This window comes from Cyclopterus lumpus, chromosome 8 (assembly GCF_009769545.1).
Source record: "Cyclopterus lumpus isolate fCycLum1 chromosome 8, fCycLum1.pri, whole genome shotgun sequence".
Lineage (NCBI taxonomy): Eukaryota > Metazoa > Chordata > Actinopteri > Perciformes > Cyclopteridae > Cyclopterus > Cyclopterus lumpus.
Window position 1 is genome coordinate 11,973,312 of NC_046973.1, and position 26,103 is coordinate 11,999,414.

Sequence of the window (26,103 nt, forward strand, 5' to 3'; positions counted from 1 at the left end):
TTCTAGGCTGCAGTCTTTGTCTCCCAGAGTTAAGACTCACGCCAAGTCTCACACAGAATCTGGGTTGCTACAGTGTATCGTGTGTCTCGGGGTGCAGAAACCAACCATTATGGCTGTAATGGAGGAGCGCGGCTGGTGGAGGAGCGTTTTTGGAGATGGGGGGGTGGGGGAGGCGTTGGAAGCTCTGTAGGATTCCAAGAGGGCAGTGGGTTCAAGAACATCCATAGGGTGTCCACCTCCAGCTTCTCACAGGGGGGTCCGCTGTTGGGGGCGTTTGTTTCATATGAAGTGCATCACGGGCCCCTTCTTTCCCTCTTTATTTGTGTGTGTGTGTGTGTGTGTGTGCGCTCTTGGCTTACATGTCAGGGTTCCTGAGGTTGCACAGAAATCCCTAAAACTACTAGATATATATAATTATATATATATTTACATATATTGTTAAAAGTGGACTGGTGTGAGTTTGACGCCCTGTTGAGGTGTAAGACGTCGCAGTGGTTTTGTTTTCCAGAATGTGACGAGGAGACGTGGACTTGCTCGGGGATGTGAGACACGAGCAGATCTCTGTGTTGGGTCGCGTTTTGGGAGGGCGGCGGGTGTCCAAAAAGTCCATCCAATCACATTGTTTCTGCCTCGGGATATAAATATGTATGTTTGGTGAGCTCGTCGATGTTTCAGACAGAAAATCAACTTGTGTATATAAGTATCAGTATATTACATATATTATGTATCACTGACTGAATGCATTGACGACGTGTTTGGTCCTCAGACTAACGACCCCGCACATATTCAGACTGCGGGCTCTCTCTAGGGATAAGAGGCGGGCGCCAGCCACACTTTTTTGGCGTGCATGCAAATGAAGGTCAACGAGCCCTTCCACTTTTATTTCATGGAGAGTGGGGGGAGATCATGGGTCCGGTCACGTGTGTGTGTGTGTGTGTGTCTGTCCATGTGTGTCCGTCTGTCCACGGCTGATCTGGCATACGACTGGAACCATCAGCCTAATATTGTTGTTGTGCTGTGTGCTCGAGGACCTCTCGTGGTTGCACTTTTTGAAAAGACGATTCACCGTTTTGTACCGTCATTGACTCGCTATGTCACTCCTCCACATTACAAATATGGTAATATGGTAACTCAGGGCTTCATAACGGCAGTCCACAACCCTTAGTCTATGGTTATGATACGCAGTAAGGCTCCATAAGAGATGAACAAATCCCTGTTTGGTCCTTGAGACCCCTCACTTTCGTTGTGGAGTTTCGAGAGTGGCGAAGCCAGGCCTCCTCTGGGCTAAGAAATAATCAAGGTCTACGAGCACGACTTGCTGCCTCTGGAAAACTCGTGAAAAAACGTTTAAGCCGTTATCGATCTCAAATAGAGACCGATTCAGCTTCTGCTTTTGCTGCTTTCTTCTTCTTTTTTCTCGCCTCAAAAGTTTCCAAAAACATTTCGGTGAACTACTTTAATAATATTCGAAAAAAGGTTCCGAAGCAAGCCAACGTGTATGTCCAGTTTGAAATCGGGGAGCGTGCAGCCAGGAAGTGTTTTTTTTGCGGTTGTAGAAGGGGCGGAGCCTGTGAGCTGTCCCTCCCATGAACTGGAGAAATGGTTCCATTGGTACTGGTTTCCTGTTTCAGGGAAGCAGAGCAAAACTAGCCGCAAACCATTTTAAGCGTCCCCCAACACCTCACCCCTCACATTCGCACAAGCCACCCACATTGCACCGACACAAAGCAACTGTAATGTGTTGGGAACCACTTCTTTAAGCACGTAAACTGTGGGCCACCAGAGGCCCCCCCCCCCTTCAGACAGACAGACAGGTGCTGTGCGATCACACGGCGCGTGTTTGCGTACATCACTTCAAATAGGCGAATGTGCGGTTACCGCGGCCCTCGGAACAACCTGTTCCGCGACACCCGGAGCTCGCCCTGAAGTTGTCGACACATTAATAAACGACACATCAATCAGTCTTTTTTTTGTGTGTCTTTTTTTCTTCTTTTTTAAACGTGACCGTGTTGCCAGTTGAAAGTTGTTTTTACGGCGCGGCGGCGCTCCGCGGTAGCATGTGGTAAAATATGTAGATAGGCGAAAGTGTGTGAGAAAAAAAGAAGAAGAAGAAAAAGAAGAAGAAGCGGACCCACCAACCGGAGCATATGGCTCTACCATGTGTTACTTAATGAGAGATTTACTCACACAGACCACGAGCAATGTGCGGCTCATTTAAGCAGCCACGGCGGAGGAGTGTTTTGCATGAAAGTCGGCTCCATAAAAGGAGGGGGGGGGGGGGGGTGATCTGGTCTAACCGCACGCCTTAACCTTTTGCCCTCGTGATGCTTTTTAATGACCGCGTGGCAAAAAGAGAGCGGAGATCAAAGGCTTCGCAGGAAGTCAATACACCTGCGTGAAGAGAAACCAAACAGGTGTGTGTGTGCGCGCGCGCGTGTTAGTTGTAGGGCGTGTCCGCTTCGGACTCGTCGGTGTGTCGTGTTCACACGGAGGACTGCTGGTATTCATACTTTGTGTGTTATACACACCGTATAACACATGAAGTGTGAATACCAGCACATGTACTCTCTCGCGACCGCAGCACTTTTTCTCCACCCGTCCCCGACTCGCCCTGTCCGCGGGCCGCGTGCAGCCATGTGGCCCCGCGGATCCCTTTTTTGTTGGGAGTCTTGCGGTGGACGTGCGCAAGCAGCGAGGCCTCGTAAATCTGCAGGACTCCACTGTCAGCCTCCCCTAAAAAAAAGAGAGAAAGAAATCTCAGCTCCGGGTCTTCACAATGACTTCCTTCCCACCCAGACTGCCCTCACTACTCAACTACTCAGGGCCGGGGTTCCTCGAACGCCCCAATCTTGGTATTCTGGTGTTGCCCTGAGGTCCTGGTTGTCTGTCTGTCGGTCTGGAGAGTGTTCTGCTGCACGGGGAGTGCATGCAGCGGCTTGAGGTACTCTGTTCACTCACTCGGAACAAATAAATAAATAAAAAACATGCAGCTTCGGGTTTCAGACTGGGTCAACAAATGGTTCTGTATATAATTGTTGTGAGTTAATGCGTCGATTGGAAGTCCCGCAAACATTTTTTACGTGTGCAATCCAGTGCACACTTTAGCTCTAAAATAAATGCACGAGACCTCTTGATGAAATCCTCTTGAACTGAAATGTTATTCCTGCAGCTTATCCATTATACTATGTTATTAATAAAGATATGTCCACGTGACAGCTGCTCACATCCTGATATGTATATATATATATATATATATAAAAACACACTGTATATTCCATCAGTTTCAACTCTCTGCTCTATTCTGCTATGATGCGTTTACGTGTTCCCCTCCGAGTCCAGAAATGTAACAACGACGCCGCTCCAAATACATCAACGCGACTCGTCTGCCCCATCCGGTCACTATTTCCCCCATTCTCCGCAACATAACCTGTAGACGGGGTCAGTAAACGCAACACGGGAACCCAACGCGCACGGTGAAAGTGGTGTCCGGGCAGATTCTACTCGAAATAAGATTCACCATTATGTGAAAAGTCAAAAAGAAATTCTTTATACATAAAGGGAAAAAAAACGAGTGCTGGTGAATAGAAACAGAATTAGAAGAGAAAACAACCACAAAAAAATCGCCTTTATTTGTTTTGTTTTTTTAAGTAAGAATTTAGTTTAGAAAGCGGGAGAGCGATTAAAAAAAGAAAAGACGAAGAAGAAAAAGAAAAAAGGAAAAAAAAAGAGACTCGTGCAAGAGGAGAGAGGGGAGGGAGAGAAAGTTTTTTCCCTGAAAGTTTGTGCAAGCTTTCACTTTCTAGGCGGGGTTAGTGTACGCTGCAGCAGCATGGAGTGAGAGAACCGGGACGGATTGCGATAGCGATGCAGCACCGCGCCGAGCTCTAACACGCTCCTCTAGAACACCGCCATGTACTCCCCGTACTGCTTGACACAGGTAAACGATCTTCTCTTCTTTCAACGGGGGTCGCGTGTACGTGGAGATGGGGGGTGCGGGAGGGAGGGGGGGGGGGTGACCGGGGCCGGGGGGTTCTTTTCTCTTCTTTCTTCTTCTTCTCTTTCTCCTTCTCCTTCTGTACCGCGCTGCTTCTAGCCGGTATTTCCCCCGTGTCTCCTCGGTGTATCGGAGCGGCTCTTTTCTCGCTCCGGAACTCCCGAAACTACAAAAGAAAACAGTTGGAGCCGCGCCGCTCGTCCCCTTCGCCTCCGCGGCGCGTTTCCGCTCCGCTGCGCCGTGGAGGGAACTTTCTTGTGCGTTTCTTTACCTTCGCACATGGGTTTTGAGTTTCTTTTTAATTATTAGTGTGTATGTGTGTGTGTGTGAGAGAGAGAGTAAAATGGCGCTTCTCCCGAAATGTATTTCATATTTTTTTTTAAAAGAAAAGAAAAAAAGGAGACGAAGGAGGTGGAGGAGGGGGGGGGGGGGGGGGGGGGCGCGGGCGCGCGGGGACAGAGAAGAATGTGAAACGGAGTTTAATATTACTGCGAAGATTTTTTTTTTTTTTTTAAGTGTGCTCTTTTTCTTGTTGGATGTGGGCGGTGAGAGGGGGTAGCAGGAGAGCAGGGCGCACACCGCCGCCTTTAGGGGCTGCAGAAGCATGTGGAGAGAGGCCACACTTTGGATCTGATGGTGTGTGCGCGTGCGTGCGCGCGCGCGTGTGATTATAAACTGTGAAGAGCAGCGCAGACGCTCTTTCGAGATAGTTCTTTTTAAGTGATTTGTATTTAATCTGGATCTTTGCTGCGCTGCTGTGGTTGACTATTATTGCAAGTTGACTGCACTTGAACGCAACACGTGTTCACTTAGAGTTTAACAGGAGAACTTGGACTTAAAGTTCAGGCTCTTGTCTCTTTGTAGTATCTCCCCCCCCCCCCCCACCCCCCCCCCACACACACACACACACACACACACCCCCCATGACTTGAGTGTAGGAGTTGCTTTTCCTGATGCACTTAAATTCAGACACACTTGAAAATCTCCATGCGACTCATTTTTGATGTAAAAGTGTTTCCTCTAGATCGTGTTCCAGGTCAAACCTCACCCTTTTCCAAGTTCTTCTTATTTTTATTTTTAATATTTTTCCTACATTTAACATGGTATTTTGTTACTTTGCTGCTGTTGTTGTGGAGTAAATGATAAGTGAAGCATAAGTAATCATTATGAAGTAGTGGTTTGAAATGATCTTCTTCAGGTGTGAGGCATCTGCAACAAATGTGACCTTTTGACCCGGCTGAATAATCATACTTTAATTCATTTAATTCCCCCCCTGCTTCGATCATACATTCAAAACCCTCCATTAATTTTAATAGCCTAGAAAAGACTACGTTTGCAGAGGAAAAGGAGAGCGGCGCAGAGTGAAAAATGCAGCTCTGCTTGCAGAACTCTTTTCTTGCATGCATCGGTGCAGCTTTTCAGCACATTCCAGAAATCCCACAATCTATATTTGTTATGGCATTAGCCCTATGAATACTATTTTTTTTATCTCTAGTTTTAAATATTCCACTTCTTTGTGGTTTTTTTTGCAGACACACACACACACACACACACACACACACAGTTTATTTAGAAGGTGTCCTTGATGAAGCCAACCGGTGGCAGCGACCTGGCCGGGTTACACAGCTGCTGAGAGTCTTATAAAGCTGACTTGTTTATCCCTCGTTGGCTTGGTCCGACAGCGGACTGCCAGGGCCTGTTTCATGTGTAATTCAACCCTGATTTTTACAGCAGTTTTCATTAAAAAGAGACCCCCCCCCCCCCCCCAACACTCCTCCCTATACGCCTCGTACATCCTCCGACCGACTGGCCGAGAGGATGGCTTGGTGCGGGCACGAGTCCTGTCTGGTTCCCATTTAAAAAGGATCAGAGCTTTTGCTGACACGAGCGTTTTAAAAAATATTATCATTTCCCTTTTAATTCTTCATTTTATTGAGGGAGCTTTTTATGTGCCGTGTTGACTCGGAGGCTCAAAGTGACTTAAAAATGGACATAAAATAGAAACAGATGACGCTCATTCGCCTGCAGATGAGGATGTGTGTGTGTGAGTGTTGTGTGTGAGCGTGTGTGTGTGTGTGTGTTCAAGAGTATTTCCCCACACACAGACCTTGACGACTTTATCTGTAATTGACGAACAATTTCTTTCACAGCAGATAACCTCTGAGCAAAGGAAGCCTTTAAATATATTTACTATATATATATATATATAAATATGTATATAGTATACTATATATATGTATATACTATACATATATATGTATATATATATTTTGTTGTGACATAAATTCCCCCTCAGTTCAAACTACACACACAGTGTAACGCGGTGCAAACACGCGCATGAGGGCAACAGGACCAGAACCCTTCAGTCTTCTATTGGGTTTTTTGTTGTTAAATGTTGTATATGTGTGTTTTTCCCTCTCTCTCTCTTTCTCCTCTCTCACACACACACACACACACACACACACACACACACACACACACACACACACACACACACACACACGCACACACACACACACACAGCATTCCCTTGAAGACAGGAGGCACATTTTTGATTATTGAATTGTTGTTAATAATTAAGTAATTCCAACTTGGACCTCGAATGTGGCACCAATTTGTAAACACAATCTAATGGAATATTAACTGTGATTTTAAATAAATAAAATATATAAATAAAAAGAGCAGCAGCTGGGTTGTAATGGACGTAAAAGGGAAGCAAATGACGGGGAGAGCCCTGACAGTGTGTGTGTGTATGTGTGTGTGTGTGTGTGTGAAATAAAAATCACATTTATATTTCGTCTTTACAAAAACTAAATGTAATATACTAAATGTAACACCACTGCACTGTCTGGTATTTGTTAATTTCCCATTCATCCATTAAAACAAAAAACTAAACATGTGAAGTCTTTAAGGCATATCTCCTGACGTCATTCTCCCCATTTTAAATTAACGATGCCATTTATTTCTCCCGTTTAATTTTTTTTTCTTCTTCTGTCTATTTATTTTTGGTTGCTCCCTCAAAGTGTCCGCTCCTTCACGACGACGCAGCACAGACCTGCAGCCCTTCAAACTCTTTTATTGTCTCATTGCATATTTGAAAATGTGTTCAGTAGCTACTACTATGCAGTTCATATATTCTCATATATTTTGACATTTTAACTGATTCCTTCCCTCTGCCCCCCCCTTCCTCTCCTCTGCCCGCCTGGACGCTGACCCCTGCTCTCCTCGCCTCTTAACACCCTCTCAACACTAAAGTATTACCCTACTCACCTTCTAAACAATGCCTTAGTGGTAAGTCCTATTTAGTCCCTACTTATTCCGCATTAGGTGTTTGTGTTTTAACATATTCCAGAAAATGCCTTTTTTTGGGGGGGGGGGGGGGGGATATCCTCCTGCAGGGTCTGAAATTATTCTTTTGCACCCACAAACAGTTTCTATGAAAAGTCAACTTTTTTTTGTGTGTTTTTGTTTTTGTTGTTGTCTTTTTTTATTAATCCTATATTTTTTTTTAAATAAATTGTTGTTGCAATGCAGCAAAAATAGAGAAAAACAAACAAACCACGTTGTGTTTTAATGTGTGCAGAGAAAAAGGTCCGGCACGTTTTCAGGACCACGTCTTTCTCACGCAGCTGCACGTTCCTGTTTCTCTCTTATCTCCTTAAAGAGCTTAATGCAGCAGTATATATATACTGCTATGACGAGTTTGTTTATTATATTATTATTATTATGTTTCTTTGTCGGTCAGCAGTCACTGCAGCTTTGAGGTCGCTCCGAGAGGATGCACTTTGTCTATTTTTCTCCTCACCGCTCGACCAGTGTCTTCACTGAAAATATATTTGGAGCATTAGCTTTATATTTCACACAACAATTGGCCTGCAAAGTGAGTTGGAACAGCTGTTCAGAGGATTCAAAGCTGATGGAACCACAAGCTGATGGAACCACACTGTGCGTACGTACACACCGACGGGCAAACGCGCTCCTACAGCCTGTTTTCCCCTTAGCTAAGTCCCGCCCCTCGCACCCAGACCCAGCTCCGAGCGCGGGTCCAGCTCTGCTCTAGAGACCCACGTGCGATCCTTTCCAGATTTTCTTAGTTTTTACGCCGGGTTTTGTGGGTTTCCAGGCCGTCGTGGTCCGATAGTGACGTTCAACAGTGACGCTCGCTACATGGAGAGGTTGGAGCGACATTTGCATCTCTAAAACGTGAGTGCACATCGCTAACGAGCGTTAGCATTTCGATGCTACTCTAGCTAGTAGTTTTCACGACCGAATCACTTTGGACACGCCCTTGAAATACACATTGTAGACTCTTTTGCCTGTTTCCCTCTGAAATGGCTTCTATTATTTTGGACCAGAAATGAGACGATACTCCGTCAGGGAGTGCAGTTAGTGACACAGTGTGGGCTCCGTGGTCGCGGTAGAGCGGCTGTTGCCGGGATTAGCCAGGGTGCCAGTGACCAGGCGGCCGTGTCACACCTTCATCCATTTCACAAAATCCTTCTGAGCCAATGGCTCAGAAGGATTTTGAATAACAAGCACTGCAGTCACATGGCGAGGACTTGAGAATTGTTCTTGCCTGCGTGCTCCATGATGGCATCGCCACTGGCTTTGGTGCGGTCGCACACAAGTTTAATCAACTTAGTTCTATATATATACAGTATAAATGCACAGTGTATTTCACTAGTAGAAAATACATCTAGTCTGTGTGGATAAAAGCGAGCCAGTAAAGCACTCTGCTCTTGGACACCAGACAGAAGAATGAACTCATAGTACACTTGATTGACAGGTGGGGCTGATCCATTGTGCTCCCTTGTAACTGAGTTGTGTTGCGTGCACGTGCAAGGGGGGGGGCAGGAGAGCGCGGTGGTGAAATCGGAGTCCCTCGCGATCGGCTGCCCTGCTGCTGTTTTGTGCTGCGGCGTCTCATCGCGGGACGCCGGGAGGTCACGGCGCCAGACGCTCGCCCGGGACATCGTGTTCCTTTTACTTATTCATTCATGCCACGCAGCCAGTTACAGGCTAAACACCGCCACCGTTAACAGTATCGCACAGGGCCGTGGCTTGGCTTTTCGTGGTGTATTTGTGGCGCCTGCAGCCCTGAAACCAGGAGGTAGCGCTGCTAAGACATCCCATCCAATGTGGGCCGTTTGGTTATCTTCGTAGCTCCAAAACCGGTACCACGTTGTGGATTATTTGCATTCTGAGCATATAGCGGCTTATGAAGGTTTCTGTGATTAATGCCTTTTTCAGCGATATGCATTTTCCCGCGCTCATTGTCGGCTGGCGACTGGGGGCCACCGTGCGTCAGCAGGATTGAATTGACGGCAGTCCTCGCTAAAGAAATCCAGAGCTCTCACCGGTGGCAAGGACAAAGACGGGATGAGCCGGGCGCATTTTGGCAGCAGGCGATATAGATTTGAATTAAGTAGCATGTAGTTTTTTATCTCGAGCTGCATGCAGCGAGAGGGAGCGAGAGAGAGGGAGAGAGAGAGGGAGAGAGAGGCAGAACCAACTGCGTCTCATTCAGTATCAGCACAGCTGTCCCAGCATCCGTGGAGAATGGATTCCTGCTGCTTTTGCCATGGGAGGCTCCAGCCAAGAAGAATGGGAGGATATCCAGTGTGTGCGCTTGTGTTTTAAAAGGAAGGAGTGAGAGAGAGTCAAACGCTGGTGTGCCTGTCTGTGTGTACACGTCTGTCTGTCTCTCTCTCGCTCTGTGTGTGTGTGCGTGTGATTTTGCATGTGTGTGTCATGTTGTCTCCACCCGCTTCACTTTTCCTTCGCCCATGTCACCTCTGGCATGGATTAGTCTTTGGCACAACTCTGGCAGTGCCCCGCGGCCCCAGTGCGGTGCTGTGGTCGCCGATATGTTGTGCTGTTGCCATAGCGACTGAACACACACACACGGGTGCTAAATTACATAATTGAGCTAGAATATACAGAGGAACACAAAATACTTAGTGTACAATATGAGAGCAGAACAGGGAGGGGGAAGAGGCAGGAGGGAGATCGCCTCTCAGAAATAAAGGTACTTACCAGAACCATAAAGTGTTCTATGGTTTCATCTGGAACCCCTTAAGAAGGTTCTACCTATAACCCAACATAAATGGTTGTACCCAGAACAATCTGTGAAAGACTCCCTATGAGCCGTGCTCGAGGTGGGCCTGTACTCACTGGTATACATCTAGAACCTCTTACAGGCTCTTACGAGGTTCTACAGAGAACCCATTTATATTCTGAGGAATCCATCTAGAGCCCAACCAGAGGGTTCTACAGAGAAGACATTTGTGTTCCAGGGGTTTCAATTAGAACCCACCCAGGGGGTTGTACCAAGAACCCTTTTATATCCCAAGGGGTTCATCTATAAACCACCCAGGGTTCCTCATGAGGCCCCTTAAGGGGCTGGGGCTGATGTGGTGAACAATAATCACGGTTCCCCCAATGTGATAGTTTTTTGGGGGAGTGGGCAGAAGAACTTTCTCTCCCAAAGGAGTTCTTTGGATGAAGTGTTCTCAATTGAACCCTTTTGCCTCTCAAGGAACCCTTTGGAAAAAAAAAACTTTCTCCAGAAGAACATGTCTTCAGCCCTTCAGGGAGAACCTTTTGTCAACCCTCATTTCAAAGAGTGTCTTGAGTTCAGCGTGAACGAATTCACAAAACCACCAAGACCAGTGAGCCGCTGCCAGAGCGGCCTGCCAGCCTGAAAAACAGAGACGCATTGCTGCATGTTTGAGGGCTTTGTCATCGCGGAGCTTCAGACAGCAGGACAGCGTGTTCTATACCCTCTGATTTCAAGTCACAACTCCAACAACAACACTGACAACCAATTTGACAGAGCAATTGAGGGGAAGGTGTTTGCAGTGACAATTGGGGGCGTGAAAGAATGACACACAGAGAACTTACAGTGTTTGTATGAGAGAGGGTGTGGCTCCTAAGGTTTACACAGATGCACCATGACACACACACACACACACACACATTTCTTTCTTTACCCTCCTCCTCCTTCTGGGCTGCAGTCTGTTTTGAATAGATCTTTTATCCGCGGGAGTATTGTCGATATGTCACATTTAAGCCGCCACGCTGTGCTTGCACTGGAGTGGCCTTCAAGGGCCGAAATCTTTTGCACCGCTGAGGATTCGTGAGTCTGTCGTAGTATTTCGAGTCACCCTTTCAGAATTGTTGGACGTACTCAGAGAAATACGACACGGAGAAGCTCCAACAGAAGGGACAAGGAGCGAAAACACATTTCAGAGTTTTGAGAAACACCCAAATGAAGAAAAAAAAAGAAAAAAGGAGGCAATAATGGATGTGTGTAAAACTAATATAATCTATTACATGTGGATTCATGAGAATCGATAATTATTATTATTATTATTTTTTTTAACAAAAACTGCCACTGCTTCAGCCAATGAAGTCACGTTTGCAAAATAAATAATGGACTTTTTTTTTTTTTTTTTTCATGTCTGGCGAACAGATTCTGAACTAACGCCAGTGTCAACGCGGCGGGCGAAACCTCTGCTCTTTCTTTCTCATCAACAAGTGACGTTTCCGTTAAAAGGTGTTGAATTATTTGTATTTTTTCATGCTTCTCACGCTTGTGCAGAACGCGGAGCGAGCGACTGCCGTTGTATCTGGTGTGACACAGGTCAACGGGTTGTTGCTGTTGCGGATGATTGACAGCCCACTCAAGGTCACTTCAGTGAGGGCGATCTGGGCATGTTGTCTGTCTGACCTACATCTCACTGCACCGGCTAAATATATACAGTAGACCCCCTTATTACAAAGCTTGGATTAATCTGGATGAAATCTGAGCTCTCTCTCTTTCTCTCTCTCTCTCTCTCTCTCTCTCTCTCTCTCTCTCTCTCTCTCTCTCTCTCTCTCTCTCTATGAATTGGACTTGCAGCCTTCTCTCCTGCAAACTTCCTCCTCAAGTCAGTCCGAGAAGACAACGAGTGGGAAAGAGAGGCAGATGCATGGCCCGCCATCGTCTTGTGGATAAGACCGTAGCCGTAGCCACAATAAGTCCTCCCGCTCAGAAAACAGAACCCTCCCTCAGATTTGGATCGGTTTGAGTTCAAAGCCTAAACTATGTATATCGGCCATATTTAGTTTCCCTCATGTATAACGCACCTGCGCATACTTCATCACACGAGGCACAGGTGTGCATTCCTTCAGATATAAATGTCACACCTAGCACGATTGGTACAGCATGAGAAAGAGTGTGTGTGTGTGTGTGTGTGTGTGACACAGGACAGTGCTTTCCAACACTCAAGTGAATATGATTAGGTCAAGGTGCAGAAGCTGAACATCTCAATCATTTAACAAAACCACAGTGAATGGAAAAATTATATTTTCTACCTACGTTGCTTAGCAGTTAAGAAATTAAAATCGAGAGACTTCTCTTTAACAGTACAACTCAAAATAGGTCTCTTAGCTAAGTATTTGAATCTTGCTTCCATTACCTTTGTTTATCTGTTACTTGAAGCAAACTATTGAAATCGTTTACCCATTAGCCTACTTTTAGCTAACGCAACCATGTATCCATTACTCGTAGTTTGACTCTTAACTACTTCAGCTATTTGTTTTTAACGTCTCTCTGTGACATTTGCCTGATTACTTGAACTGTTTCCCCCACTACTATTTATTTTTGGTGCAACTTCATTCAAAGAGGTCTGAGCATTTACTAGAAGGTGGAGGTAAAACACTGCAGACCACTGATTGGTCACAGAGGGAACCCGTCATGCGGCGTCGCTATGACGGGTTTCTGAGATTGGAGTGAGACAAGGAGAAAAGGTGATGTTGTGATCTTCGCAATAAAGCATCTCAGGGTTAAGATGTCTACAGCGTCTTCATTGGGGGGTTAGGGTTACGGGTTAGGGTTAGGGCTAGAGTTTACGGGTTACGGGTTAGGGTTACGGGTTAGGGTTTACGGGTTAGGGTTACAGGTTAGGGTTAGGGTTTACGGGTTAGGGTTACAGGTTAGGGTTTACGGGTTAGGGTTAGCTTGAACGTCAGCACGCAACATCTACTGCTGCAGAGAAAAGGAAGCAGGTGGTAGAGGCAGAAAAGACTGCAAGGAAAAGGCACACAAGTCCAAAGGACAAAAATAAGAATTTGGTTCATGAATGACTTTAACCATATATAATGAAAATGTATATTTGTTATTATTATTATTATTATCATTATTATTAGGGCTCTTTTTCACCCCTTATGAGTTTGCATGTATGTTCAAGGGTTGCGACTGGGCTTGGTCGGCATTTACTGGGTTAACGGTGGGAGGGAAAAGTCTTTTCCTGTCCCGGGGGCGGGTGGAGGAACGTTGACGCTCGGAGGCTTGCGAACCTGCGAGTCAAACAGTAATGAAAACAGTTGTGACCTGATTCTCTTCAAGGGCTGAGGGGAAAAAGAGAGTCGGTCGGGGAAGGAGGATTTTTAGTTACAGGAAAAGCATGTCGGACAACAATATGTTCAGATGACTCTTTCCTTCTTTCGTCGTCTCCTTGCCTTTTTTCTGGCCTTGCCTTTCATTCCCCCCCTCCCTTTACCGTCCCTCTCCATTTCTGCCCGTCTATCTAATTCGGCCACCCCCCTGTCCGGCAAGGAGTCGTTGTCACCCCAGGGAACAAAGGGGCCTGAGCTCGCTCTTCGGAGCAGGAAGTTGGCGCCGGGCCAAGGGTGGAAAATCTATACTTGGTTGCATAATATTACATATCTTTACCTCAGATGAACTCTGTGAGGAGGCCTGGCAGCTGTGAGCAAACAGAGCCGGAGGGCGGGAGTTTGTGCGTTATTAACTGACTCTGTGTGTGTGTGTGGTATGAGTGCGCGCTCTATGCTGCTCGTGACTTGCGTTCGCCGACTGGCTGAGGCTGTCGAGCAGAGTGCAGTACAGGCAAACAGACCCCTTGTTGAAATAAAACCGGAGCGGAGTGCAATGGAGGAGGGCCGAGGCCGAGCCGGGCCCTGGGTTGGACCCCGGACACAACTCTCCGTCTTCTCTTTTTTGGCCCGGTCGACCCCGGCCATCCCCCCCGACTGCAGCTGCGCTGTTTAGGCTCAGAGAAATAGCTGCAGGATTAGTGCGTTGAAGTTGTATATTTGACTGGGAAAAAAACCCAGATAGGGGCCCCAGAGTTTTAATTTCCGCGGGGTTCACTCCGCTCCGGACGGCGCTCTTTACGGCGGTTTATGAATTCAGCTCCGTGCCCGCACTCGGACTCTACTGTTATCGAGAAATGTGGTCCCTGAATTTTAATTGTTGTTGCCGTCCGACGTATCTCTGCCGCTGTCGGTCTCTTCAGCCCGCCGTGAAACTGAAACCAGGCCTCGTTATGGTCATCATCTGGAATATAATGTAGCGCAATTGTCTCCGCCACCTGTGGCGAGCTGCGGAGTGGAGCTCCTGCAGGCCTTCTTGGGCCTGTTGGACTTCCATGTACCAATTCCCACTCACCCCATTCATCGTGTTACTTATTGTGTCCTCCCTCCTCATCCGGACACCTGAATCAGAGCTTTTCCAAGCTAGAGTTAGGACCCATATGGGGACCACAAATCCTCCGCGTATTGCAGCCTGGCTGGAGATTTATGATGAAAGTCAATATGGAAGGTGTGCAGAGGTGCAGATTATTGTGCAGTTTTTTTTGTAATACTTGGATGAGCTGAAGGCCTTGAGAATGATTCATATAGAATGAAACAACTGCAGAATATATATATATATATATATATATATCTTTTTTTCAGCTCAAAAAGACAGAAAGAAACACACGATGCGGGGAGAGAAGCGAAAGGGAATGAAAGAGGTCTGTGTGTTGTAAATACAGCTCCGCGTCCCCTTTTATTTCTCCTTGCAGCTTGATTTGTTTGATTTACTCTCGATCAATCAGCGGAGGATGTGTTTAAACGAACTTGAAGTCTATTTGAGAAAGCCTCTTTATGGCCGCGGCTGTTTGTATTCTCCTCTTACTTTCCCTGGAAGCGGCCCGTGATTAAAACCGGCGATATAGGCGTATTGTGTTTCCTGGGGGATTGGAAGGAATGCAGAATGCATCATAACCATATTACACTAGTTAGCAGCGGTGTGTGTTGCCAAGCCCCTGGATGGATGGAGGGTGGACGCAGTTACACTGAAGGGGAACCGAGTCCGAATCCCACAACGGCAACAACACCAGAGGACATCCGACACCGGTGGACTGTGTTTGACACGGCACCGAAGACTCATACTGCATAAAAAGAAGAAGAAAGCGCAGCTTCTTCTCTCTCTGTTTAAAAGAACTTAACAGAGGAAACCCACGAGAAAGAGAACCAGGTTCCGTGTGGATGCACAGACGCAGAATCTGTTTGGCATTTTTTGTTGTGAGGGAAGCATGTTGCTGGTGGGACTTTGGCCGGCACAATCCCTCCTCTGTTAAAACAATGCAGCAGTTGTCCTCCCCTAACCTAATTACTCCCTCCCGGGGGAGAAAGGCAACAGCACCAAATCCCATAGTTAGGAGCTCTGATCTGGGCCCTGCTGTAAGAAAAAGGCCTCATTCATTTCCCTCCCTCCTTCCACCGCACATGAACAGACCGACACACACACACACACACACGGTCCATTTTCTCTCTCTCTGCGATTGGGTTTGACCTGATGTAAGCTAATTACGCTCCAATACTTCCTGATATTTCTCTTGTGCTTTTGTCAGTGTTAAGTTATTGTCGTTAATGTATCGATGCGGGCGACGTGGTTGCATCTTCAGCTGGCTGGTGCATGCAGACACGATAGAAACAGACACAACACTGGGCTAACTTTACCCACCAAAGGCTTCTTTGTTTTTATTATTGGGTTATTTAACAACACTAAAATCTGCAGATTTTTTACTCAGTGTTTAAAAATGTATTTAATTACTAATTACCATTGTAGCCAATCACATAACCCAAGTATCGAGAAATTAAAGTAACTCAGTTACCTTCCGTTAACCTTGATCTCTAATATATCAAAGGAAAAAAAGAAAAATGATGAAATTTCACTATCATTCTCTATGAAAAGCAGAAAAAGAAAACTTCACGGTTCAGTGCAAATTCTTCCTCCCGCCTATAAACATGCCGTCATCATCCACGGACTCCAATCATTTGGCATCATTAGTGCTGCTGTATTTTTATTAGTTGTATAACTCGGAGCAGCGGCAGTGCCCAGTGCCACGTAGAGGAAATGGAAATAAGCCGGTATTTCCTGTGTCGTGTTTGCCGCTCGTCAAACCGTCTCTTCACGCCTCTCGGCGAAAACGAGTAATCTTGATGAGCTGGAACGTGCCCAAACAAAACGTTCACTGTACTCTGATGCTCTTCCTTTTTTTATACTTTAATATACAAAATAATAAAATATATAATAGTAAAGTATAATAAAATAATAACAAGTGTGTACATGTGCATTGTAGTATATCCTTCTGTATTTTTTTAATGTATGTTAACATGGTAATCCTGCTAATAATTCCAATTTTTACTTATTGTATTGATAATCTGATTACATCTTTATTTTTCTGTGACTGTAACGGTGGTTCCTCGTTTTTTTGTACGCGCTCCTTTACTCCCCCGAGCTCAAGTTCGCACAAATGTTTCATTGCACAAAGTGCATGTGACATTCAAAATGTTGAAGGATAAACATTATTAACAAGTTGATTATAACCCTGAATATGAAAAGTTAAATTGGACCCAATGTTGGTGTTATTTTGTTATATTACTGTTGAGTAATACATTCAAACTAAAATGTGCTTATAGTATAAAACACTCTACTGGTATACTGACTGTGTGTTTAACCCGGCTTCAAGCCTACAAAAATAAGTTTGAAACAGTCTTATTTCTAGTCGTGGTGCATTCACAAGTAATTGGCCCCAAGCAACTTTGAACATTTAAGCTAATAGAGTGTGTGCGTGTGCGTGTGCGATGCCGTTAGCTCTCTAGCTTCACGCCTTTGTTTGGCTTCTCCTCACCCTCCCTGACCCCTTTTCATCACTAACTGGCACCGCGTCAGGTTTGGAAAACTTTATTACTGTAACTTCAGACAAGGAAGTCGGTATAGGAAGCAGGGGGAGGGGGGGGGGGCAGTGGCATACACAGAGTAGAGGAAAGGGTGTTAAAGTCTTAATTCTGCCTCTACCAACCTGTTTGGTTTTGTTTATTTGCCTCTCCGCTCTCAGGAAGATTAGGACGGCCATTGTGTGGAGGCTTGGGAAATAAAGCTGCGAGTTTATATTTGGAGATTGTTGCGGTGCGGCGCTGTTGGTGGGGACCGTGATGGCTTCAGTCGCCTCCGTTTGTTTCTGGGAAAAGAGAATATTCCATTTGTCGCCACTGAGATCGAGCCGTCCTCGGAAAGCCGTTTACGTACACGGCATGACCTTTTTAAAAGGGACCGTATGACATTTCATGACTTGTTGTGGCCTGTTTGGTTCAGCGTTGTTCCGCACGCTGAAGAATATGTGTAACGGACCACATGGTACACTCGGGGCATATAAGGAGATGGTGGTGTTTGTGTCTGGTTGTGCAGTGTTTGTCTTAGGCCCAGCTCCTTTCCTGTGGTGTGTGTGTGTGTGTGTGTGTGTGTGTGTGTGTGCATGTGCGCGGGGGTCTCCCATGTGTCATTTTTCTTTTTAAGGCCGTATATTACACAAACCTCTACTGACGCTCATGTTTGTCAGCACATTTTAAACTAGTAACTTTATAAGCTGGCAGGATTTAAGAAAACAAAAAATTATCATAATTTGAGCACTGAAAACATGCCCTAACGTGAGTCGAAACGTCTTTGATTAATGCAATTTGCGGGTCTTTTATGTGAAATATGTTTTGATGTTGCTTTGAACTCATCTGCCACTTTTTAATCTGTTATCTGCATATTTGCGTGTGGTTTCTTTTAACGTTCGTAAAAAAAGATTTCAAATCAATGAAATTCGGTTCCCTCAGTTCTCTGTGTGTGTCCATCTAATCTTTCACTATTTCCCACTAATTCATGAACCTCTCTTTTTCATTACGCCCTGTGCCAACTGGTGAAACCCGCCTGTCAGTGGCAGCCATGATTGACTTTCTCTTCAGCCACATCATTAACCCCTTCCTTCCCATTTAACCAAGCATATTCATTAACCCCTCATTAAGCTACCGCTCTAAAAGTGGATTGCAAGTTGTTGCTTTTTTCATTAGATTTTCTTTTCACAATATCAAACCAGCGATACCAAAACCAGCGAGATTCCACAGTTCTTGATAACGCGGTAAAAAGAAATAAACACGAGTGTGTTTGGTCATAACGCCCTCTCTAATATCAGTTTTACATTGTATATCGCGGTGAAATCATCTCCTTCAAACGACTGCATTCATTCAAGTTTCATGGCAAAGCATGTCTTTTTAACGTAGATTTGGACGTGAACACACCACGATAACATCATAATGAACCTTCGCCTTTTACGTTTCTTTACTGAACGCATGTTAACGTAACTTTGTTAACTAGCTTTCCTCCCGACCGCTTGCATGCGATTTGTTGTTCACAACGTAGCGTTGTCAGGCAGAAAATAGAGGCTGCGACAGTGAGTGTCGTGCTTCTTACGGTACAATGCTGTAGAACCACGACTCCTGGCGTCTCTGTATTTCGTGACCCTTCTTACGGTACAGTGCTGTAGAACCACGACTCCTGGTGTCTCTGTATTTCGTGACCCTTCTTACGGTACAGTGCTGTAGAACCACGACTCCTGGCGTCTCTGTATTTCGTGACCCTTCTTACGGTACAGTGCTGTAGAACCACAACTCCTGGTGTCTCTGTATTTCGTGACCCTTCTTACGGTACAGTGCTGTAGAACCACGACTCCTGGCGTCTCTGTATTTCGTGACCCTTCTTACAGTACAGTGCTGTAGAACCACAACTCGTGGTGTCTCTGTATTTCGTGACCCTTCTTACGGTACAATGCTGTAGAACCACGACTCCTGGCGTCTCTGTATTTCGTGACTTTGGTAGTAGGGTGCATGACTTAATATGTTTCTAAACGCATATTAGTTGACACAAATGTAAATGTAATGCATAAAGCAGCAGCTAATTGCAGGAAATTCTCCACCATTCCTTTATTTGTACCCCCCCTCTTCCCATCCCTTTCTTTTGTCTTTGTTGTATTAGTTTTGCCAGAGATGTCCTTCTTTATCAGGGCTCGTACAGACACATACAACCACACCTCTGTCAAACATTTGCCTTTTGGTTTGTGCTTTCTGCCCACTGAGGGCGCCGCACAGAGTACAGGCCCACGGGCTCCATTCGACAGGCAGGACCGCAGATCATCGGCGGTTTGATTAATAACTTATGGCTACGGCTTAAGCTCAGTTACTTGGCTAATTTGAATGGAAACTTATATAAAGATTCTTTTTTTTCTTCTTTTTTTTAAAGGATATAGAGACAGGAGGCAGACGAGGAGGGTGAGACAGTGGGGGTTGTGAGTTAGGGATTGCGGCGATGCATTTGCATAAAGGGCAGGGCGGCATGCCCAATGGTGGAAAAGGTTGGCATCACGCCTTTCAGACTGGCAGAGAGGGAAGACTGGAGAGAGAGAGACAGAGGGGCGGGGGGGGGGTAGTCAATAGTGCATCCCTTGTTCAGAAAGAGGAGGTCCCTAGCTGTTGGCAGGAGAGCGAGCTAAATCTCTAGTTTGATTGTGTGCTAGATTGCCCCTTTTATTTGTCTGATTGCAAAGCGTTCAACAGCGCATTAGCAGTGGGCTTTACTTTCCTGGAGCCTGTATGCAGGAGTTTGGTGTTTTTTTCTGTCTTGGCCCTGGTCTGATTGTGGCTCTACACATATGCTCTATAGACTTCATATCGTGGACGTCGGGCAGCTCGGGGGAAGTTTCCGCCCCGTTTCATGAAGCCTGCGTCGGCCTCCTCCAGCCCTTTGTATCCCGCTCAGGTTAACGGCCGCGTGGATCCAGCTCCAATGATGTGTTCTCGGCATATTTAAAATGTGTACGTAGAAACATGGACAACAAACAGGCCTGGAGACAACGCCGCAAAAAAAAACCCTAATGCGGGCCGTGGTTGTGGTCAGGTCGTGGGAGTGGGGAGGGCGATTATTTAGTGTGTTATTTCTGGCCCTGGGTCCATAAGCTCAGTATATGGACATAAATATGGTCATAAAGGACCGCCAAGAGTTTGATGTCTGCAAACGTATTGCGACCTCGATAACCCTCGTCGTTTCAACTCTGTGGTGTGAAGGGAATTTATTTTTCAATATCACACTAAATTCTTTTTCGTTGATATTTTGGGCCCTAATTCTGTCTGATTATTAAAAAAATAAATACAGGTATTTAATTAATAATGATATAAAATGGAAAAGGAAATTATACACTCAATAAAGAACTCAAATTTAAAGTGTATTATTTTTCTCTCAGTGTCAGTCAAAGATACCAACAATTTTGGGGATTTAAAAACATAATTGAGATAATTAAGCATTTTATCAGCAGTATTAAACAGCCCCCTGTGACTGCTATATTGTTAGATCTGACATTATTAGATTAATACTGGTGCATTACCAATCAGTCAGCAGCATTTTAACGTGGTAGCTCCTCAAAAAGGGGAAAATGTCACCGGAGGTTGAGGAAAGAAGAAAAATATATATATAGATTTTCCTACTTCTCTAATATTTGCTATTTTGTGAAATATTTGATCCTTTGACCACGTTGGAAGTCAACGAAAAACATTGCAGACAACCTCATATTCTTTGACAATGTGTTGTATTTTATGAAGTCATCGTTTGGTATTTTTAAAAACAACTACAGCAGCCGGACAAATGTTAAGGAACAAATATGACAATACTTCCCTTTGTGTAAAAATACATAAACATCATAGAGGTACCTCAACATTTTACTTAAAAAGCCAGTGTTTAGGATTAAGGGGGATGTATTGGCAGTAATGGAATATCATATTAATAAGAATTAGGGATGTCACAATACAAGAAATGTAGTAGTTGATACCAATACCAGTGAAATTCAATGCTCAATTGGATACCGGGGGAAAAAATACAAAACCAATATAAACTTAGAGTATTGTGTTAGGAATTTGAACAAGTCATAGTTCCCTCTCTAATATCTATTATCAAACGACTGGATTTCTCACAAAAAACTCAATAGTACAAGATTACATTGGAACGCGATTTTCCTTCGCCTTGTGCAAAACTTTACTGAATACAGCTTGAACGCAACCGACTGAAACCTTCTGTTAACGTTAGCTGCTCGCTCCGCCCAGTTGCTGCTAACGGCTAACGGTTTCAACAACTATACGACGTAGCATCATCTGCGTCCTTTCATATTTTAGACGCCGTTAGTCTGGAGGCCCCTCGAGTAGCGGCACGACTTGGTATCAAAGTATCGGGATCTCGTGACGTCTCTAATAGGTGGGTTTTCTTTAGCGTATAATCACCTGAAACTAAGAACGTGTTTTCGTTTGTGTCTTTTTGTTGGTGAAGAATGAGCCGTTTATGACGTTTATTCCTCTCCACGGAGTCGTGTGTTTCTACGGTACCCCAGAACGGCCAAACCAAACAGAGAGTTCTCCTGCATGCTTGGCAATGGGAAGAAGTTTCAGTTGGTTGCCATCTGCAGTCTCACCACTAGATGCCACTAAATGCTACACACTGGCCCTTTAAGTACAGTACTTGTCTTCTAATAAGTTTACTTTCAAATCAATAATAATTATATTATAAAAGAGCTCAGAAAGGGCATCACTGTGCTGGGACATAATGTATTTGAATGTGGGAACCGGTTTAAGCGTAGTGTGGGTGACAATCAGGAGGCTGTTTCCAATCTCCTTTGGTGCGGCGAAGCACTGGTTTACCTTCAAAACGGTACGGCGAACGCCGGCGCTCCGCTCGGGTCCCCCCGGCTCGCTTCGTTTCAGCTCACTTGCTTCTTTCCCAGCGGCGTGTGAAGGGCTGACTTTGGCATTGCACACTCGTCTCTTTGAGAAGAAGAAAAAAGGGGAGTAAAGCCCTACAGCTTTGTTAAGCGGCAAGTTAACACATGAACCCTGAAGATCCTTTTCATTTCACGGCGGCTTGAAATTAAAATCCCCCCCCCCCCCTCCCAAAAAGGATCTTTTCACTGGAGGGGTTATGGTGTAACATCCCTCCGCTTTGAGCCTATTGATGAATCAATGGCGTGCTCGTAATCCTCTGTGATGTGTGTCAACCACGCATCGGACCGTCTCGATCAAAGATAACGTGGTACACGGTGAAGACCACCAGGCACACTGGCTGCTTACGTGCCGTTATAATGACACAATATCTCACTTTCTGGTACGATGTAGCGCTTCTGACAATGAATCACCTCCCGTCAAACCGAAATAGAAACGCGAGGACCAAAGAGAATGGATTTGCTAAATGTGTTTCTTTGTTGCGGGCCAGGCGCGTAGTGTTTACCGATTACAGAGCTGCTTTTTTACCAGGCTAGAAAATTAACACCTGCCACCAGCCAAATGTTGCTAAAAGCTGTCTGTGTTCTGGAAGTTTCTCTCCTCTACCAGACACTTTGGCAGGCATATTATTTTTGGATCTTGGTTGATGAAATTGTGTAAGCGATTGCACTTTTATTTCTCCCCCTCCCCATCGTATTAGTTTCGATTATTCAATTTAAAGAACCCCGTAATGTAACAAGTTGTCTTTTTTATTATTATTATTATAATGCAGGTCTAAGTGCGACATAAATTATGTGAATGTATCGAAATGCTCAATCCATGGCGCCTGTATTCAGAAACTGCTTTTTAAAAGAGCCGCCAGGACTTCCATACCGTCGTGATGTCACAACTACACAATATGTCGACAATTTCACAGTTTTAAATGCAAACACATGTGTTGCCAGTTTCTTTCCGGTTGCAGTGTATGGGTGTGACATCAGCTGAAGTAAACAAGCTAGCAACGCAATTACGTCGAAATGTGCTAAAACCAAAGAAATCGAATAGGAGCGGAACGGGCGTTTAGCACGAGCATTAAAGAAAATGGCGATTTTTCGTCATACGACTCCTTTAAAAGTCGAGGCAAAGACACCAAAAGGACGCCACGTGGAGGCCCAGTCGGCGGTGTCGCCGTTACTCAGCAGAGTGAGTAGCGGTAGTCTGTTTGGATGTGTGAGAAAAACACTCCAGTCATGGCCGACAGTGGTGCTGAGTCGGCCTGCCCGGGCACGGCCCAGTCACCCATGTGCACACACGCGTTAGGGCGGGTTCCTTCATCCAGCAGCACATTCCTTCTCCACGGCGTCACCGGCGTGTGCGTGCATGTGTGTGTGTGTGTACAGGTAGCACTCGTGTCGTCACGTGAAGTTTTGGGCAGAATAAGCGGCGGTATGTTCTCCCCCCCACACTCATCAATACTGTCATCTGCACCCGTGAGGATCTGCACGTCTCAACACGCGTTCTCGTGCAGGAACAGACAATGTTTTATTCAATCTCGATCACATGAAAAAAAATCAAAATCAAACGTACGAGAGGGATCTGTATTGATGGAACCGGGAGTCGTGGAGAGGTGTGGGGGACCACCAGAGTCCAGAGGAGAGGGTGGGGACCACCAGAGGATGGAGGAGCCCAGTTGGGTTTTGCTGTGCAGCTAGAGTGTGCAGCTGTGCAGCGGAGTCCCTTTTGTGGGACAGGAATGTGCCGTGCGTGCCTCTTCCTCAGCCGGTCCGACACACACACACACACACCACACACACACACACACACACACACACACACAGCCCATCCTTGGGCACGTTAGCACGCGGCCACCGCAAATTGCTTGCAGATTTTTCACACATAGTAACGTGCTGGTTCGTAAACTCGGGAGAGCATCACTCCACTCCGGAGAGTGTGGGGTACTTTTTGTGTGTTGGGTACTTTTTTCCATCTCCGCCATCTTTAAATGATTAACAGGAATGATTACTGTATAACAATGGAGGGTCATGCGGCAGGCACGTTCTGGGGGGGGGGGATTCACACACCTAGTATGAATCCAGGAGAGGAATGATTGAATCTCCCCGCGTTTCCTCCTCCGCCCCCTTCCTCCCATGCTCTCTGGCTCCGAGCCGGGAGGTCAGATGGGGAGCCGGCATCGGGGGGGGGACAGAAGAGGACGGAGCTGGGGCCCCAAGCAGCACAGATCTGCGCTAATGTAGGCGCCGGGAGGCCCTGAGGTCACGCAGACCACGGCTTAATTGGTCTGACGAGAGGCCGTGTATATCGGCCTGGGCGAGGTCCGGGGGGCCACAGGGGAAGAGCGGGGCCGAGAGGGGACGCCGCCGGGCATCGTGGGTCAGAAAGAGCAAGAAACCTTTTGTCACGAGTTTGTTTGACTTTTATGAAGTTCAAGATATTTCGGAGCGATGGAGAAAACTTCTAATCTGGGCATTTAAAAGGGTGGAAATCATTCAGATGAAACATTTTAATGTTGGTTTGGAAAACAAAATAAATAGAAGCCAAGGATTTATCATAACAAAAAAACAACAACAACAAAAATAATGCATTTCACCATGCCAGAGTTTTGATTATTTGGCGTTAGGATTTGGACTTTAGAGCAAAGCTCAATTTCACCTCCATTGTTTCTCGTAAAAGCCAGACGACTAATAATACAAAATAAAAAAACACATCCTTCTAATTGCAGGCATTTTATTTGCCTTTCGTTTTCAACGACAGCCCCCTGCTATAGCAGGTTTATTAGGTCTGAATGTCTATTCATTTATTTTCAACATGTAAGCGCGTGGGAGAAAAGAATAGAAGCGTACAGCCTGTATTTTATGATAATTGCCGTTGGCGTAGACAGGAGTGTTCCATATTTCAGAGAACACAGGAAAAAGCTATATTATTGGACCTAATTTAAATGTATAAATATTGTTTCTAGCTTTATTAGATTTTTTTTAAATGTAATGAAAATTATTGACTTTAAATAATAGAAATGATTATCAATCGGAGGATATTCATGAGAAATTATAAAAACTAAAGAACTATTTTAAACGATGTGGCTCACTAATGAATCAAACTCTTTTCCCCCAGAGTAAAGAGCCCTTTCTCTCCCCGCTGAAAGAGTTAATCTGAAGTTGGCAGCCAGCTCCCGTCTCGGTCAGACGTGCGGAGAATAAAAAAAAAAAAAAAACAGGACTTCAAAATAATTTCTTTTGTCTGGTCACTGAAGAGTCTTTTGTGAGGCACGTTTTTAAAATTGAAATCGACGCTTTAGCAGCGAAGGGGGGGGGGGGGGGGGGGGGGGGGGCATAGATATTAATAATTATGACAATATCATAACAGCACAGATTTTAACATTTACGTGTTATTTCTTTTAGATGGACAGACTTTGATTTCTTTCTTTTTTTAGTTCGAGAATATGATAAATAATAAGTGCTCCATATAAGCTCCATGAGGTTTTACGTATGCGTCAAAGCAGGGATCCGGGGCATTCAGGGCCTCGCAGGGAAGCTCGTTCATTTGATTTGTTTTCCAGCACATGCATTTCGGGGCTCCTCTCCCTGAACTCGACGTGGGGTTTTAGTAACGGTTCAGGACAATCGTGTCGCTGGCGGGAACAGCTCGTCTTTTCTCTTTTCTTTCATCCGCATGTTATATTCTTGGCAGACTCCGTCCATGATGTCTTCTTTTTTTTTTTGGAGTATATCTCAAGTGCCCTCGGAGAAGGGAGATGCACGGGGTGGGTGGGGTGGGGAGTGACGGTGCATTTAAAAAAAAATGTTTGGGCTGATTTCTTTTCCGTCGTATTCATTATTGGAGTCTGGATGCTATTTGAGGGAATTAGCCAGAAAAAAAGTTTGTGGAAATATAATCACAGACTTTAATTTGGGCTGTCCAAATTAAAGAAACTAAATTGTTTGTTTTTGTTTAAAACATTTTTCAGGCCTGAAATGTGACCACTAATGCATCACGTGCGGACGCAATGTTCATTTCATGGGACTTTTTAGGCGAAGAGGTGACACCCACCGGAACCTCGCGCTCCTCAGATATTCGCGCCGCCTGTAAAAAAAAAAAAAAAAAAGAAGAAGAAAACACCGCTCGCTCCGGCTGCTAATTGATAATAAACCCGAATTAAAAACTAAAGGCCACGCGCGTTTAGGCTTAATGTAATTTCCAGGTAA

General features: G+C 45.3%; 1 protein-coding gene across 6 annotated transcripts in view; it reads left to right on the forward strand.

Moving 5' to 3' along the window:
- The window catches only part of nfixb (nuclear factor I/Xb), a 118,543-nt gene that overhangs the window by 10,364 nt on the left and 82,076 nt on the right, over positions 1-26,103 (forward strand). For 2 of the 6 annotated variants that reach the window (XM_034539266.1, XM_034539270.1), the window contains exons 1-2: positions 3,737-3,937; positions 7,250-7,285. In XM_034539266.1, coding sequence (XP_034395157.1) covers positions 3,911-3,937; positions 7,250-7,285 — 63 coding nt within the window. In that variant the 5' untranslated portion in view covers positions 3,737-3,910. Of the gene's footprint in view, positions 1-3,736; positions 3,938-7,249; positions 7,286-16,971; positions 17,001-26,103 lie in introns of those variants that run through there. The other 4 variants (XM_034539268.1, XM_034539271.1, XM_034539264.1 and 1 more) reach the window with 3 other exon arrangements.